General features: G+C 34.7%; 1 protein-coding gene across 1 annotated transcript in view; it reads right to left on the bottom strand.

Moving 5' to 3' along the window:
- SLC44A5 (solute carrier family 44 member 5) overlaps window positions 1-15,774 on the bottom strand; it is a gene marked incomplete at both ends in the record, with an annotated part of 394,265 nt that overhangs the window by 11,895 nt on the left and 366,596 nt on the right. The window contains 5 exons of the mRNA XM_082863282.1: window positions 10,013-10,107; window positions 10,611-10,873; window positions 11,383-11,470; window positions 11,980-12,072; window positions 14,366-14,465. Coding sequence (XP_082719408.1) covers window positions 10,013-10,107; window positions 10,611-10,873; window positions 11,383-11,470; window positions 11,980-12,072; window positions 14,366-14,465 — 639 coding nt within the window. The remainder of the gene's footprint in view (window positions 1-10,012; window positions 10,108-10,610; window positions 10,874-11,382; window positions 11,471-11,979; window positions 12,073-14,365; window positions 14,466-15,774) is intronic.

Here is a 15,774-nt window from a genome sequence, read left to right as displayed (position 1 = left end):
GCATCTTTTCTGACCACAATGCTATGAGATAAGAAATCAATTACAGGGAAAATAACGTAAAAAACATAAACACATGGAGGCTAAACAATACATCACTAAATAACCAAGAGATCACTGAAGAAATCAAAGAGGAGATCAAAAAATACCTAGAGACAAATGACGATGAAAACACGATGATCCAAAACCTATGGGATGCAGCAAGAGCAGTTGTAAGAGGGAAGTTTATAGCAATACAATCCTACTTCAAGAAACAACAAACATCTCAAGTAAACAATCTAACCTTACACCTAAAGAAAGTAGAGAAAGAAGAACAAACAACACCCAAAGTTAGAAGAAGGAAAGAAATCATCAAGATCAGAGCAGAAATAAATTAAATAGAAACAAAGAAAACAATAGCAAAGATCAATAAAACTAAAAGCTGGTTCTTTGAGAAGATAAACAAAACTGATAAACCATTAGCCAGACTCATCAAGGAAAGGAGGGAGAGGACTCAAATCAATAAAATTAGAAATAAAAAAGGAGAAGTTACAACAGACACTGCAGTAATACAAAGCACCCTAAGAGACTACTACAAGCAACACTATGCCAATAAAATGGACAACCTAGAAGAAATGGATAAATCCTTAGAAAGGTATAACCTTCCAAGACTAAACCAGGAAGAAATACAAAATATGAACAGACCAATCTCAAGTAATGAAATTGAAACTGTGATTAAAGATCTTCCAACAAACAAAAGTCTAGGACCAGATGGCTTCACAGGTGAATTCTATCAAACATTTAGAGACGAGCTAACACCCATCTTTCTCAAACTCTTCCAAAAAACTGCAGAGAAAGGAATACTCCCAAACCCACTCTATGACGCCACCATCACCCTGATACCAAAACCACAAAAAGATAATACAAAAAAAGAAAATTACAGACCAATATCACTGATGAATATAGATGCAAAAATCCTCAACAGGATACTAGCAAACAGAATCCAACAACACATTAAAAGGATCATACACCATGATCAAGTGGGATTTATCCCAGGGAGGCAAGGATTCTTCAGTATATGCAAACCAATCAATGTGATACACCATATTAACAAATTGAAGAAGAAAAACCATATGATCATCTCAATAGATGCAGAAAAAGCTTTTGACAAAATTCAACACCCATTTATGATAAAAACGCTCCAGAAAGTGGGCATAGAGGGAACCTACCTCAACATAATAAAGACCATATATGACAAATCCACAGCAAACATCATTCTCAATAGTGAAAAACTGAAAGCATTTTCTCTAAGATCAGAAACACGACAAGGATGTCCAATCTCACCACTATTATTCCAACATAGTTTTGGAAGTCCTAGCCATGGAAATCAGAGAAGAAAAAGAAATAAAAGGAATACAAATTGGAAAAGAAGAAGTAAAACTGTCACTGTTTGCAGATGACATGATACTATACATAGAGAATCCTAAAGATGCCACCAGAAAACTACTAGAGTTAATCAATGAATTTGGTAAAGTTGCAGGATACAAAATTAATGCACAGAAATCTCTTGCATTCCTATAAACTAATGATAAAAAATCTGAAAGAGAAATTAAGGAAACACTCCCATTTACCATTGCAACAAAAAGAATAAAATACCTAGGAATAAACCTACCTAGGGAGACAAAAGTCCTGTATGCAGAAAACTATAAAACAATGATGAAAGAAATTAAAGATGATATAGATGGAGAGATATACCATTTTCTTGGATTGAAAGAATCAATATTGTCAAAATGACTCTACTACCCAAAGCAATCTACAGATTCAATGCAATCCCTATCAAATTACCAATGGCATTTTTTACAGAACTAGAACAAAAAATCTTAAAATCTGTATGGAGACACAAAAGATCCCAAATAGCCAAAGCAGTCTTGAGGGAAAAGAACAGAGCTGGAGCAATCAGACTCCCTGACTTCAGACTATACTACAAAGTTACAGTAATCAAGACAATATGGTACTGGCACAAAAACAGAAATATAGATCAATGGAACAGGATAGAAAACCCAGAGATAAACCCACGCACCTATGGTCAACTAATCTATGACAAAGGAGGCAAGGATATACAATGGAGAAAAGACAGTCTCTTCAATAAGTGGTGCTAGGAAAACTGGACAGCTGCATGTAAAAGAATGAAATTAGAACACTCCCTAACAGCATACACAAAAATAAACTCAAAATGGATTAGGGACCTAAATGTAAAACCAGACACTATAAAATTCTTAGAGGAAAACATAGGAAGAACACTCTTTGACATAAATCACAGCAAGATCTTTTTTGATCCACCTCCTAGAGTAATGGAAATATAAACAAAAAAACAAATAGGACCTAAGGAAACTTAAAAAGCTTTTGCACAGCAAAGGAAACTACAAACAAGGTGGAAAGACAATCCTCAGAATGGGAGAAAGTATTTGCAAACGAATCAATGGACAAAGGATTAATCTCCAAAATATATAAAGAGCTCATGCATCTCAATATTAAAAAAACAAACAACCCAATCCAAAAATGGGCAGAAGACCTAAATAGACATTTCTCCAAAGAAGACATACAGATGGCCAGGAAGCACATGAAAAGCTGCTCAACATCACTTATTATTAGAGAAATGCAAATCAAAACTACAGTGGGGTATCACCTCACACCAGTGAGAATGGGCATCATCTGAAAATCTACAAACAACAAATGCTGGAGAGGGTGTGGAGAAAAGGGAACCCTCTTGCACTGTTGGTGGGAATGTAAATTGACACAGCCACTATGGAAAACAGTATGGAGGTTCCTTAAAAAACTAAAAACAGAATTACCATATGACCCAGCAGTCCCACTACTGGGCATATACCCAGAGAAAACCATAATTCAAAAAGACACATGCATCCCAATGTTCATTGCAGCACTATTTACAATAGCCAGGACATGGAAGCAATCTAAATGCCCATCGACAGATGAATGGATAAAGAAGATGTGGTATATGTATACAATGGAATATTACTCAGCCATAAAGAGGTACGAAATTGGGTCATTTCTAGAGATATGGATGGATATAGACTGTCATACAGAGTGAAGTAAGTCAGAAAGAGAAAAACAAATATCGTATGTTAATGCATGTATGTGGAACCTAGAAAAATGGTACAGATGAACCAGTTTGCAGGGCAGAAATTAAGACACAGATGTAAAGAACAAACGTATGGACACTACGTGAGGAAAGTGGTGGGGGGGCGGGTATTGGTGTGATGAATTGGGAGATTGGGATTGACATATATACACTAATATGTATAAAATGGATAACTAATAAGATCCTGCTGTATAAAAAAAATAAAAGAAAATTCAAAAAGAAAGAAAGAAAGGATTGATGAATTCAAAGACAAGGCAGTGGGATTCATCCAATTAGAGGAAGAAAAATTAAAAAGAATGTACTTTTTACATGTTACAGAGGTCCCAGGAGAAGAAAGAGAAAGGGGCTGAAAATATATTCAAAGAAATAATGATTGAAAACTTCCCTAACCTGTAAAATCAAAGAGACATCCAGATCCAGAAAGCTCAAAGAATATCAATGTAAAGAGATCCATACTGACTCACATAAAATTAATTTTCAAAAGTTAAAAGGTGGGTAAATGCAGCAGGAGAAAAGCAACTTCTTATATACAAGGGAATCCCCATAATACTATAAGTATATTTTTCAGCAGAAAATTTGCATGCCAGAATGAGGTAGAATGATATGTTAAAAGTGTTGAAAGAAAAATCTGCTGACCAAGAAACTCTATCTATGTGGCAAAGTTGTCCTTCAGAATTGAAGGAGAGGTAAAAGTTTTCTAGACAAACAGAAGCTAAAAGTTTATCACCAGTAGAGCAGCCTTACAAGAAATGTTAAAGGGATATCTTTAAGCTGAAACAAAAGGATGCTTATTAGTAACATAAAAATATATGAAAGTATAAAACTCACAGTAAAGGTAAATATATACTTAAATTCAAAATACTCTAAAATTGTAATGGTGGTAGGTAAATAACTTAGAACTATAGTATAAAGGTTAAAGACAAAGTATTAAAAAGAACTATAATTACATAACTTGTTAATGGATACACAATATAAAAAGATGTAAACTGTGATATCAAAAACATTGTAGTGGGCTTCCCTGGTGGCGCAGTGGTTGAGAGTCCACCTGCCGATGCAGGGGACACAGGTTCGTGCCCTGGTCTGGGAAGATCCTGCATGCCACGGAGCGGCTGGGCCTGTGAGCCATGGCTGCTGAGCCTGCATGTCCGGAGGCTGTGCTCCACAACGGGAGAGGCCACAACAGTGAGAGGCCCGCGTACCGCAAAAAAAAAAACAACATTGTAGTATAAAATGTGTGTGTGAGTATAAAACATAGAGCTTTTGTATGCATTTGTAGTTAAGTTGTTATCAGCTTAAAACACATTGTTATAAGTATAAAATATTTTATGTAAGCCTCATGATAACCACAAAGCAAAAACCTATAGTAGATACAAGAAAGGAATCAAAACATACCACTACAGAAAATCATCAAATCACAAAGGAAGAGAGGAAGAGAGAAACAAAAACTATAAAACAGCCAGAAAATAGTTAAGAAGATAGAAACAGTAAGTCCATATCTATCAATAATTACAATTAATTGTAAATGGACTAAATTCTCCAATCAAAAGATATAGAGGGACTGAAAGAAATTTTTAAAAAAAGACTCAAATATATGCTACCTACAAGAGTCTCACTTCACCTTTAAAGACATACTTAGACTGAAAGTAAAGGATTAGAAAAAGATTTTGCAGGCAAATGGAAACCAAAAGAAATCAGGTGTACCTATTCTTATATTAGTCAAAATAGACTTTAAGCCAAAAGCTGAAACAATACACAAAGGTCATTATACAATGAAAAAAGTGTCTATTTATCAAGGGGATATAAAAATTATAAATATTTATGCACCCAATATTGGAGCACCTAAATATATAAAGCAAATATAAACAGATATGAAGGAAGAAATAAATAGCAATATAATATTAGTAGGAAATTTCAAAATTTCACTTTCAACAATGGATAGATCATCCAGACAGAAAAGCACTGGACTTAACTACACATTAGACTAGAAGGACTTAACAGACATTTACAGTACATTCCATCCAACCACAGCAGAGTACACATTCTTCTCAAGTACACATGGGACATTCTCCAGGATAGATCATATGTTAGGTCACAAAACAAGTTTAATAAATGTAAGAAGTGTGAAATAATGTCAAGCATCTTTTCCAAACACAGTGGTATGAAACTAGATATCAATTACAAGAAGAAAACTGGAAAATTCAATGTGTGGAGATTAAACAACATGCTACTGAACAACCAACAAGTCAAAGTATAAATCAAAAGGGAAATCAAAGAGTACCTTGAGACTAAAGAAAATGCAAACACAACATGCCAAAATGTATGGAATGTAGCAAAGCAGTCCTAAGAGGGAAGTCCATAGCAATAAACATCTAAGTTAAGAAGAAAGAAAGATCTCAAACAACCTAACTTTTCACCTCAAGGAATTAGAAAGAAAAAAAAAAGAAGAAACTATGTACAAAGATAATAGAAGGATGGAAATAGTAAAGATCAGAGTGGAAATAAATGAAATAGAGACTTAAAAATAGGAAAGGTAAGTGAAACTACCAGCTGTTTTTTTGAAACATAAAATCGACAAACCTTTCACTAGACTAACTGAGAGAAAAGGAGAGAAGACTTAAATTCAGAAATGAAAGAGGGGACATTACAACTGATACCACACAAATACGAAGGATCATAAGAGATGCTAGGAACAATCTTACACCAACAAATGGGACTACCTAGAAGAAATGGATGAATTCCTAGAAACATAGAACCTACCAAACTGAATCATGAAGAAATAGAAAATCTGAACAGATCAATTACTAGTAAAGATTTTGAATCAGTAACCAAAAACCTCCCAACGAAGAAAAGTCCAGGATCAAATGGCTTCACTTGTGAAATTGTACCAAACATTTGAAGAAGAATTAATACAAATTATTCTCAAACTCTTTCAAATAATAGAAATGGAGAGAACATTTCCAAACACATTTTATGAGGCCAGCATGACCCTGATACCAAAGCCAGACAAGGCCACTGCAAGAAAAGAAAATTACAGGCCAATATCCTTGATGAACATAAATGCAAAAATCCTCAGCAAAATATTAGCAAATTGAATTCAATACTAGATTAAAAGAATCATATACCAAGATGAAGTAGGATTTATTCCAGGGATGCAAGTATGATTTAAGATATGCAAATCAATAAATGTGATGCTCCACATTAACAAAATGAAGGAGGAAATCATGATTATCTCAATAGATGCAGAAAAATTACTTGACAAAATTCAACCTCCTTTAGTAATAAAAACTCTCAATAAACTGGTTATAGAAGGCCTCAACGTAATCAAGACCATATGTGACAAGCCCACAGCTAACATCATACTCATTGGTGAAAAGCCAAAAGCTTTTCCTCTAAGATTAGGAACAACACAAGGATGCCTACTCTTGCCACTTTTTTCTTTTCTCTTTCTTTTCTTTTCTTTCTTTTTTTTTTTTTTTTTTTTGCCACTTTTTTTCAATTTGGTACCTGGAAGTCCTAGCCAGAGCAATTAGACAAGTAAAAGAAATAAAAGGTATCCAAATCAGAAAGCAAGAAGTAAGACTGTCTCTGTTTGCAGATCACATGATATTATATATAGAAAACCCTATAGTGTCCACCAAAAAAATATTTAAGCTAATACATGAAATCAGTAAAGTTTCAGGAAATAAAATCAATATACAAAAATCAGTTGCCTTTCTATACACCAACAACTAACTATTGGAAAGAGAAATCAAGAGTAAAATTTCATTTACAATTGCATGAAAACAATAAAATACCTAGGAATAAATTTAAATGAGGAGGAGAATTATTGGGTTGACCAAGAGTTTGTTCTGGTTTTGCCATGTTATGGAAAAACCGAAATGAACTTTTTCGCCAACCCAATATTTGTGCATTGGAAACTGTGAGCTGTAGACAAAAGAAATTGAAGAAACAAATAAGTGGCAAATATTCCATGTTCATGGATTGGAAGAATTAATATTGTTAAAATGTTCGTACTACCCAAAGTGATCTACAAGTTTCATGCAATCCCTATCAAAATTTCAATGCCATTTTTCACAGAAATAAAAAAAAAGATCCTAAAATTTGCATGAAACCACAAAAGGGCCAAATAACCAAAGCAATCAAGAAAGAATAACAAAGCTAAAGGCATTACACTTCCTGATTTCAAACTCTATTACAAAGCTATAGTAATAAAACAGTATGGTATCAGTATGAAAATAGACACATAGATGAATGGAAGAGAATAGAGAGCCCAGAAATAACCCATGCAATATGGTTAATTAATTTTTGATAAAGGAGTCAAGAATATATAATGGGGAAAGGATATTCTCTTTAATAAATGGTGCTGGGAAAACTAGACATCTACATGCAAAAGAGTGAAATTGGACCTTTATCTTACACCATACACAATAATCAACTCAAATGGATTAAAGACTTGAAAGTAAAACCTGAAACCTAGAAGATTTTATAGTTGTAAACTCCTTGACATTGGTCTTGGCAATGATTTTTTGGATTTCACACCAAAAGCAAAGGCAACAAAAGCAAAAATAAACAAGTGAGACTACATCAAACTAAAAAGCTTCTGCACAGCAAAGGAAACCATCAACAAATGAAAAAGCGACCTACTGAATGGGAGAAAATATTTGCAAACCATATATGTAATAAGGAGTTAATATCCAAAATATACAAGGAATTTATAGAACTCAACAGCAAAAAACACACAAATAACCCAATAAAAAATGGGCAAAGAACCTGAATAGACATTGTTTCAAAGAAGACATAAAAATGGCCAATAGGTGCATGAAAAGTGCTCAACATTGTTATCAGAGATATGCAAATCGAAACCTCAGTGAGATGTCACCTCATACCTGTTAGGATATCTCTTATCAAAAAGACAAATGATAACAAGTGTTGGTAAGGATGAAGAGAAAAGGGAACCCTTGTACACTGTTGGTAGGAATGTGAATTGATTACTCCATTGTGGAAAACAGTACGGAAATTAAAACAGTACTCAAGAAATTAAAAATAGAACTACTATATGATCCAGTGATTCTAATTCTGTATATATAATTGGAGGAAACAAAATCACTATCTTGAAGAGATATTTGTACTCCAATGTTCACTGCAGCATTATTTACAGTATCTAATGTATGGAAACAACTTAAGTGTCATTAAATGGATCAATGGATAAATTACGTTATATATACAAAATGGAATATTATTCAGCCTTAAAAAGAAAGAAATTCTGCTTTTGCAGTAACACGGATGAACCTGAAGGGCATTATGCTAAGTGAAATAAGCCACACAAAAACAAATATGCATGGTATTGCTTATACGTAGGGAAAAAATGTTGAATGCCTGTAAATAGAATAGAATGGTGGTTGCCATATGCTGGGAGTGGGAGAAATTGGGAGAGGCTGGTAAAAGGGTACAAACTTTCAGTTATAAGATGACTAAGGTATTAGGATCTAATGTAGAACATGGTGAGTACAGTTGAATATACTGTATTGTATAATTGAAATTTGCTAAGAGAGTAGAACTTAAGCATTCACACCAAAAAAGGAATAAAAAAAGGAAGTATATGAGGTGGACAGGTGTGTCCCACCTTACATGTGGGAATCCTTTCACAATGTATATGTGTATTAAATAATCATGTTGTACACTTTAAAAATATTACAATTTTATTTGTCAATTATACCTCAATAAAGCTGAAAAAAATTTACTTAATTTAAAAATCCTTTGTCCATGTTGAAATAGGTTGTTTGTTTATTGTTGAGTTGTAGGAGTTATTTATATATTCTAAATATTAGTTGCTTATCTGATATATGACTTGCAAATATCTCCTCCCATTCTGTGGGTTGTCTTTTCACTCTCTTGATAGTGCCCTTTGATGCACAGACTTTTTTTTTTTTTGATGAATTCTAATTTATGTTTTTCTTTTTTGTTACCTGTATTTTTGGTGTCATATCATCATTAAAATGATCATTAAAATAATGAAACCATCATTAAATCCAATGTCAAGAAGATTTCTTCCTATGCTTTCTTCTAAGGCTTTTATAGTCTTAGCTTTTATGTTTAAGTCTTTGATCCATTTTGAATTAATTTATGTATATGGTGTAAAGTAAGGGTCCAACTTCATTCTTTTGAATGTAGATATCCAGTTTTCCTAGTAACATTAGCTGAAAAAAACTCTCCTTCCCCCTCTGAATAGTCTTATATGTAAGCATTTATTTTAGGGCTGTCTATTCTTTTCCAGGTCTATATGTCTGTCCTTATACCAGTGCCACACTGTTTTGATTACTGTAGCTTTGTATTAAGTTTTGAAATCAGGAAATGTGAGTGTTCCAACTTGGTTGCTCTGTTTCAAGATTATTTTGATAATTAATAATAAAATATTTTAAAGTACAACCCAAGCAGAGTTTATGTGTTTGTAAACTGTATGTGTTAAGTATGAAGATTTATGCCAATGGCCACATTTATATTTTAAGCCTGACCTGTCCTGAGCTCTAGACTTGGAACTGCCTGACATCTCCACCATGCTTCTCAATATTAACAAGTCAAAAACACAGTTTTAAATCTCTTCTTTGAAATTTGTTTCTACTGGTTTCCATATCTTAGTAAATAGCATCACACATTTTTACTCTTATTTTACCATTGCTCCCCACCCCACCCCCCACCATATTCCATCCCTCAAGTCCTATTGGCTTTTCCTTCCAAACATCTCCCCAATCTGACCACATCCATCCTTATTACTGTGTCCAAGTTACAGTCATTATGTCCCCCCCCAACCCCCTGACCCAATCTATTCTATTCACAGAAGTCAGGAAGTCTGAGAAAAGATGAATTCTGGAATCTTACGTTTAAGACGTTTGTCCAAGTATTCTAGGATTAATCTGAACATTTGAACTACTGCAAGAATTAAAGATCCAAATGCTAGGGATCCAGTGTGATATCTGGGCAAAGATAAAATGAGAATAAAAGTTAAAATATTTTTACTATTAACTAAAAGGATGTTAGTTAATTTTTATTGGTAAAAGGGATCTGCAGAAGGATTGATAGGAAAGAGCTTCTTATACTCTCTTATTCAGATTGACAAAGGTCTTCATAGAGGATTTTAAACCATAGACATCCATTTTGCACTTCATCTATGAAAATGATACCAATAGCCTGTCATCTTATGATGATTTTATGTTTGAGCTGAGCAATGAAGAAACACAGACAAGTTAGTCCTTAATCTTTAATTTGGTGCCCTCCCCTACCTCTTCTCTCCAGTAACCTTTTAGAAGGATATTCGCCTGAGTAGGGATTATAAAACTGTGGCTATAAAACCAGACAAAGCCAGTGGACATCTATGAATCTTGAATTATACCTCTGACCTCAAGTACTTTGCCACTTGAATTATAAACACACTAAACATAACTGGGAAGATAGGTGTAGGTTTCAGTGTGAAACTTACCTTATGGCTCGTCCAAATGCAGTAAAAAGTGGATATGGTGGGATGTCATCAGGTTTTTTCAAGGCCCAGTAATAAGAAGCAAAGGCACCAGCAAGGGCACACTGACCCAATGCAATGACAAAATTTATAAGCCAGAGAAAGACAAATAGATTGAATATCTGGAAGGTAGTGATATATTGATGGTACAGGGTCGCTCCACCATAGAAAGCAAAACGACACTGAGCCCCAGGGCAAGCTTTGGCAATTTCAGTTGTATTAAAAATCTGCACTCAGGAAAAAAAAAAAAAAAAAAAAAACACGAATAATATAATATTAAGTGCTATTCCAAGATAACACCTTCCTTGCCTTCTCTTGTGTGCCCCCCAATTGCATATCTTGCTTTTTTCCTATTAGCTTCTGCTGTTATTTCTATTTTCTATAACATCACTTTATACAATTCTTTAATGAGCTCTGGAAAGTACCTCATTTTTCCATCGTATGTTCATCAGTCTGCATCCACTATAATTTCACATTTATTAGTGTTGTTGTTGACTGTGCCTGCTTCTTAGGTGTATGACAGGACAAGTGAGCTCAGGAAATAGCAGTGCCTTCTCTCTATTCTGCCTACCGTTTTCAGTGCTCTCCTGCTAACACCCGACCCACCCTCCCCTTCTCTACAGTGATCCTCATCAATGCACATGGTCTCTATTTCAGGATGATTCCTACCACTACTGCTAGATGAAATACAGTAGAGTGCTGTATTGCAGTAAATAAAAGAGTTTCTTTTACTTACCTCTGGATTACAGGTTTTATTTTCATGTTTACATTGCCCCTCTGGGGCTATGACTTTGTATATAGGTACCCCTGATGTAGCCAAGTAACTGAGTGAACTCTATTAAGGATAAATTATTTGCTGGTAGATTGAATGTAAATGGACAAGAAAGTAATGCAAATAACTCAAAAGTCCACTGAAAGATTAATTTCAAAAAACTAATCTTTTAACAATTCATTCATTTTCAGAACCAGAGTAATATAACGTGGGTCAGCTCCACTGAGCGGCCCCTTAAAAACAGTGAAATATAAAAAGATTTTTTTACGTATTACAAAGGAGGAGTGAGGAGTACCACATGTGAAGACAAAATAAAACAAAATGTACCATGTGACCTATCTGAGGGGAAATTCAATTGGTACACTGAAACATTTTTAGAGCTTAGCAATCATAATCTCCATCATCATCACCATCATCATCATCATCATCATCATCATCATCATCATATCAATTATATCTTTAGGATGTTCCTAGTCTTTCCCGGTTGGAAACAGACAAACTCCTAGCTCCTGAATAGTAGTGTGTACCTGAGGTTTGAAGGAGTCAATTACCAAAGGATACACTGCTATCACAGCCCAGTAGGAAATGCAGATTGAGAGGAAAATGAAAGTTAAAACTGGATAAATTAAGGTAGTAGGGATGTATCCAATGGCTCTAAAATAAAACAAATATTTGAAACTGAAAATGATCCAGTTATAATTTCTCAATTAAAATGTTATCTGTTAGAACTAGAAATAAGCCTTTGACTGAATTCATTCCAAGAACAGTGGTAATAACCATCAACTCTTTTTGCTGATGTATACTTAGTTGGTTTTAAAATTTTATTTATTCATGTTTAGTAAGTTAGAGGCATTCTTTCAATGCTCATGTTTGATTCCTGCCAAAAGTTCCCCAAACCTTCTCCTCTTTGGTTATTTCTGACTGACGCATAAATATTTGATGCATTATAATCATGGTATTTCTCCCTTTTCCTTAGACTTTTAAAATTAGAGAGGACCTTGAAGATCATCTGATCAAATGGGAGAATCCATTCCTAATTTAAGAATCCCTTCTGAACTATCTTCAAAACATGTTCATTAGTCTCTGGTGATCTCATTGAGTGAAAGGAACTTACTTTTATATGACGCAGCTTATTCTATTTTCTTAACAACCAAAGTATTAGAAAGTCCTTCCTTATCTGCCTGCATGTAATTCACATCCACTACCTTCTGGAGAAGAAAGGACCACCTCTTCCATACAGCAACCCTTCAAGCAGCTCATTATTCTTTTATTCTCCAGGGTAATAATTCTTTTGATATTTCTTCCTAAGATATGGTTTCTAAAATATTCATATCCTAATTGCCCTATAATCTTTTCAGCATATGATACTGAATTAACCCTATGCTGTTTGATATAGCCACTGAGAACTATGATGGAACTATTTCCACTCCTAATGCACTGACACATTTTAGATTCATTTTTGTATTTGTTACCTTCGCCACCTCACTATTTGGGCTATGCTATTCTCTCTTTTCCCCAGACACTGCTGTTCAGTGAATTATTGGGCATCCCTATGTTTACCCTGTATTCTCATGCACATTTATTCCAGCTCTTATTTTCCCTTGAAAAAAATTATTAACCAGTCACAGTAGTAATTGCCCTTTAACACACACACACACACACACACACACACACACACACACACACACATTTAGAGGCATAGCAGCGGGATAACTGAATTGTACAATATCATATTATTTAAGAAATAACCCAGCAAATCAGTAGTTTTCAGTGGCTAATGATAGGGCTTCAGTTATTGTGGGAAGGACAGAGTTTAATTTAACAAACTGCTTGTTAACTATTTCAAACACTGGCTTTAGGTGGCACTATTATTATTATAGATGATGATTTTGTTAAAACAAAATCCTTAAAGACTATTTAAAATAATTTGGCCCTTGGCCATTAACACCTCAGTTTCCATCATTCTAAATAGAGAACATGACCTATTGGCTTTGTAATAACACTTTCCTTGCTGTTTCCATGCATTATTCAAAAGTTTAAAGTATTATCCTCAAGTGACCTTTTGGAATAGTTTAGAAACTGTAGGTGTTATTACCTCACAACATGAATTTTATGAAAAACTGTTTATCCTGTAGCATTTTATTCTTTCTTTCTTTCTTTCTTTCTTTATTTTGCGGTACGTGGGCCTCTCACTGTTGTGGCCTCTCCTGTTGCGGAGCACAGGCTTCGGATGCGCAGGCTCAGTGGCCATGGCTCACGGGCCCAGCCGCTCCGCGGCATGTGGAATCTTCCCAGACCGGGGCACGAACCCGTGTCCCCTGCATCGGCAGGCGGACTCTCAACCACTGCGCCACCAGGGAAGCCCCTATTCTGTAGCATTTTAAAATAAAAATGGCTCTGGGTATAAAACGTTCCTGAATTGAGAGCTGTAGATACAAAATATACAGTCTGGTAGTGCTAGGACCAATTATTCTGTCTACTGGCAAGTTTTGTTATTTATACAAAACTAGCAAGAGCACATAATTGACTTTATAGAATTATGGTGATTTAAAGTTCTGCAAATGATCTCAACCATTAATATTAACATATGACTCAGTATGGGAATAATATAACATAACTAACTTTTATATAGCACTTTATCACTTACTTTCACATAAGTTATCCTCCTAACATATATTTGGTGTTTAAAAAAAGTGCTAGTGCATAGAATACATGAGTTTTAGCTTTATTTTACCCTATGATAATTGAGGTTTGGGGATTTTGAAAGATTTGTTAGCATGAAGTTTTTAATATGTGGCAGAGTCTGAACTTGAACAAGTCTTCTTGAATGGAAAGCAGATTTAACAAGCCATCTTAAAGGGAAAATAGTCTGGGGCATCTACAAATAAGCAGTGACCGATATGACTGATAGATATACAGTATATGAGTTTCTCCATCAAGGCCTTACTTGCTCCCCTCCTTCAGCAGGGCAATGGAGATGCGGATTCGGTCCCTGAGGAAGATCAGCATGAGGATGATGAACACTTCAAGGATGCAGAGTATTATCACTTTAAACAGGGGGGGGAAAAAAAATAGTGTGCGATTCAAATCAATCCCAAAAGCAAACTTTCTCTGCAAAAGTTAGGACTGATCTTCATGATTATTTCTACCAATTCTGACACTTCATAATTTAAGCAGTGCTACCTCTCCAAAAATGCCAGTTTTAGAAATTCGCTTTCAAAACTTCCCAGAAATGCTAAAAAAATGTAGATTAAAACTTTTAGCTAGAGTTTAAACAACTCAGTTGGACAGGCTTCATTTTATCTATGGAAACATTTCACACCATTTGTAGAAATGAGAAAATAGGCATGGAAGAAAGGAAGGGCTGCTTTAGGCAACTCTATTTTAGATGTTTTCACTTTCACTCCTTTGAGTAAGAGAAGCATTACAGAAGAAAATTTCTGGACTGCCTCCCCACTCACAGTGCCTCTTAATTAATTGATCTTGCTGATGGACGGGGTGGGTTCTGAGATGCCACATTTTAAGTTTCACACTCCACCTATCATGGCTGCCATTGATGAAATCAGAGTGTAAACCCAACCCAAGTTGTGTAATAAAAGTCTCAGAATTAGAATTAAGGGAATCTAGTTAGTTTTGAATTGAAGTGTATAAATCTCTTGAACTAAGAGTTATATACATTTAATAAACTGTGTAAAAACCATCTTTATGTGAAGTAAGTAAACCTGCAAAGAAAGAATAAAATGTATATGTGTAAAGAAAGAGAGCAAGTGGAGGAAATCTTGGCTCCTTTTTGGCTTTTTGTTTCCTGGATCCACATACACTTGAAAGTCCAGCTGCTTTTCTGCTACTTTGAGTTTGGTGAGACACTTCTATATTCTTAGAATAAATACCCCTGCCTTGCCTCCAGCTTGTTCCTTTGTTTCTTTTTACTTAAAGCCAAACAGTCCTAATTACTATATTTCCTCAATTCTAAGACATACCTTCAATTTAGTAATATCTTTTCAGGAAAAGTAAAGAAATCCTTTATTAAATGTCTATTCATTGATTATAAAATGCATCCTGACCTCAGAGATGTTAAAAAGTGAAAAGGTATGGATCCTAAATTAAGGAAATATAGTACTGCTAATAACAAAATCTGAAATTATAAAAGAAACTTAATGGAAAGTTAAATTAAATTCCTACCCATGAAAGAATCCGTTCTAACGTTCTTGCTAGATAGTTATTCCGCTCATGTCTGAACACTTCCAGCAATATGGCACTCATTATTTCATTCTATTGTTATACCACTGAGATTCGGATGATACATCCCACTTCAGTTAGTATCTCCAAGTAAGTAGAAATCAGTTAACCCAGAGA

Source organism: Leucopleurus acutus, assembly GCF_964270905.1.
Source record: "Leucopleurus acutus genome assembly, chromosome: 2".
Lineage (NCBI taxonomy): Eukaryota > Metazoa > Chordata > Mammalia > Artiodactyla > Delphinidae > Leucopleurus > Leucopleurus acutus.
The sequence above is the reverse complement of the archived record's forward strand: the minus strand, read 5'-3'. Positions and strand labels throughout refer to the sequence as shown.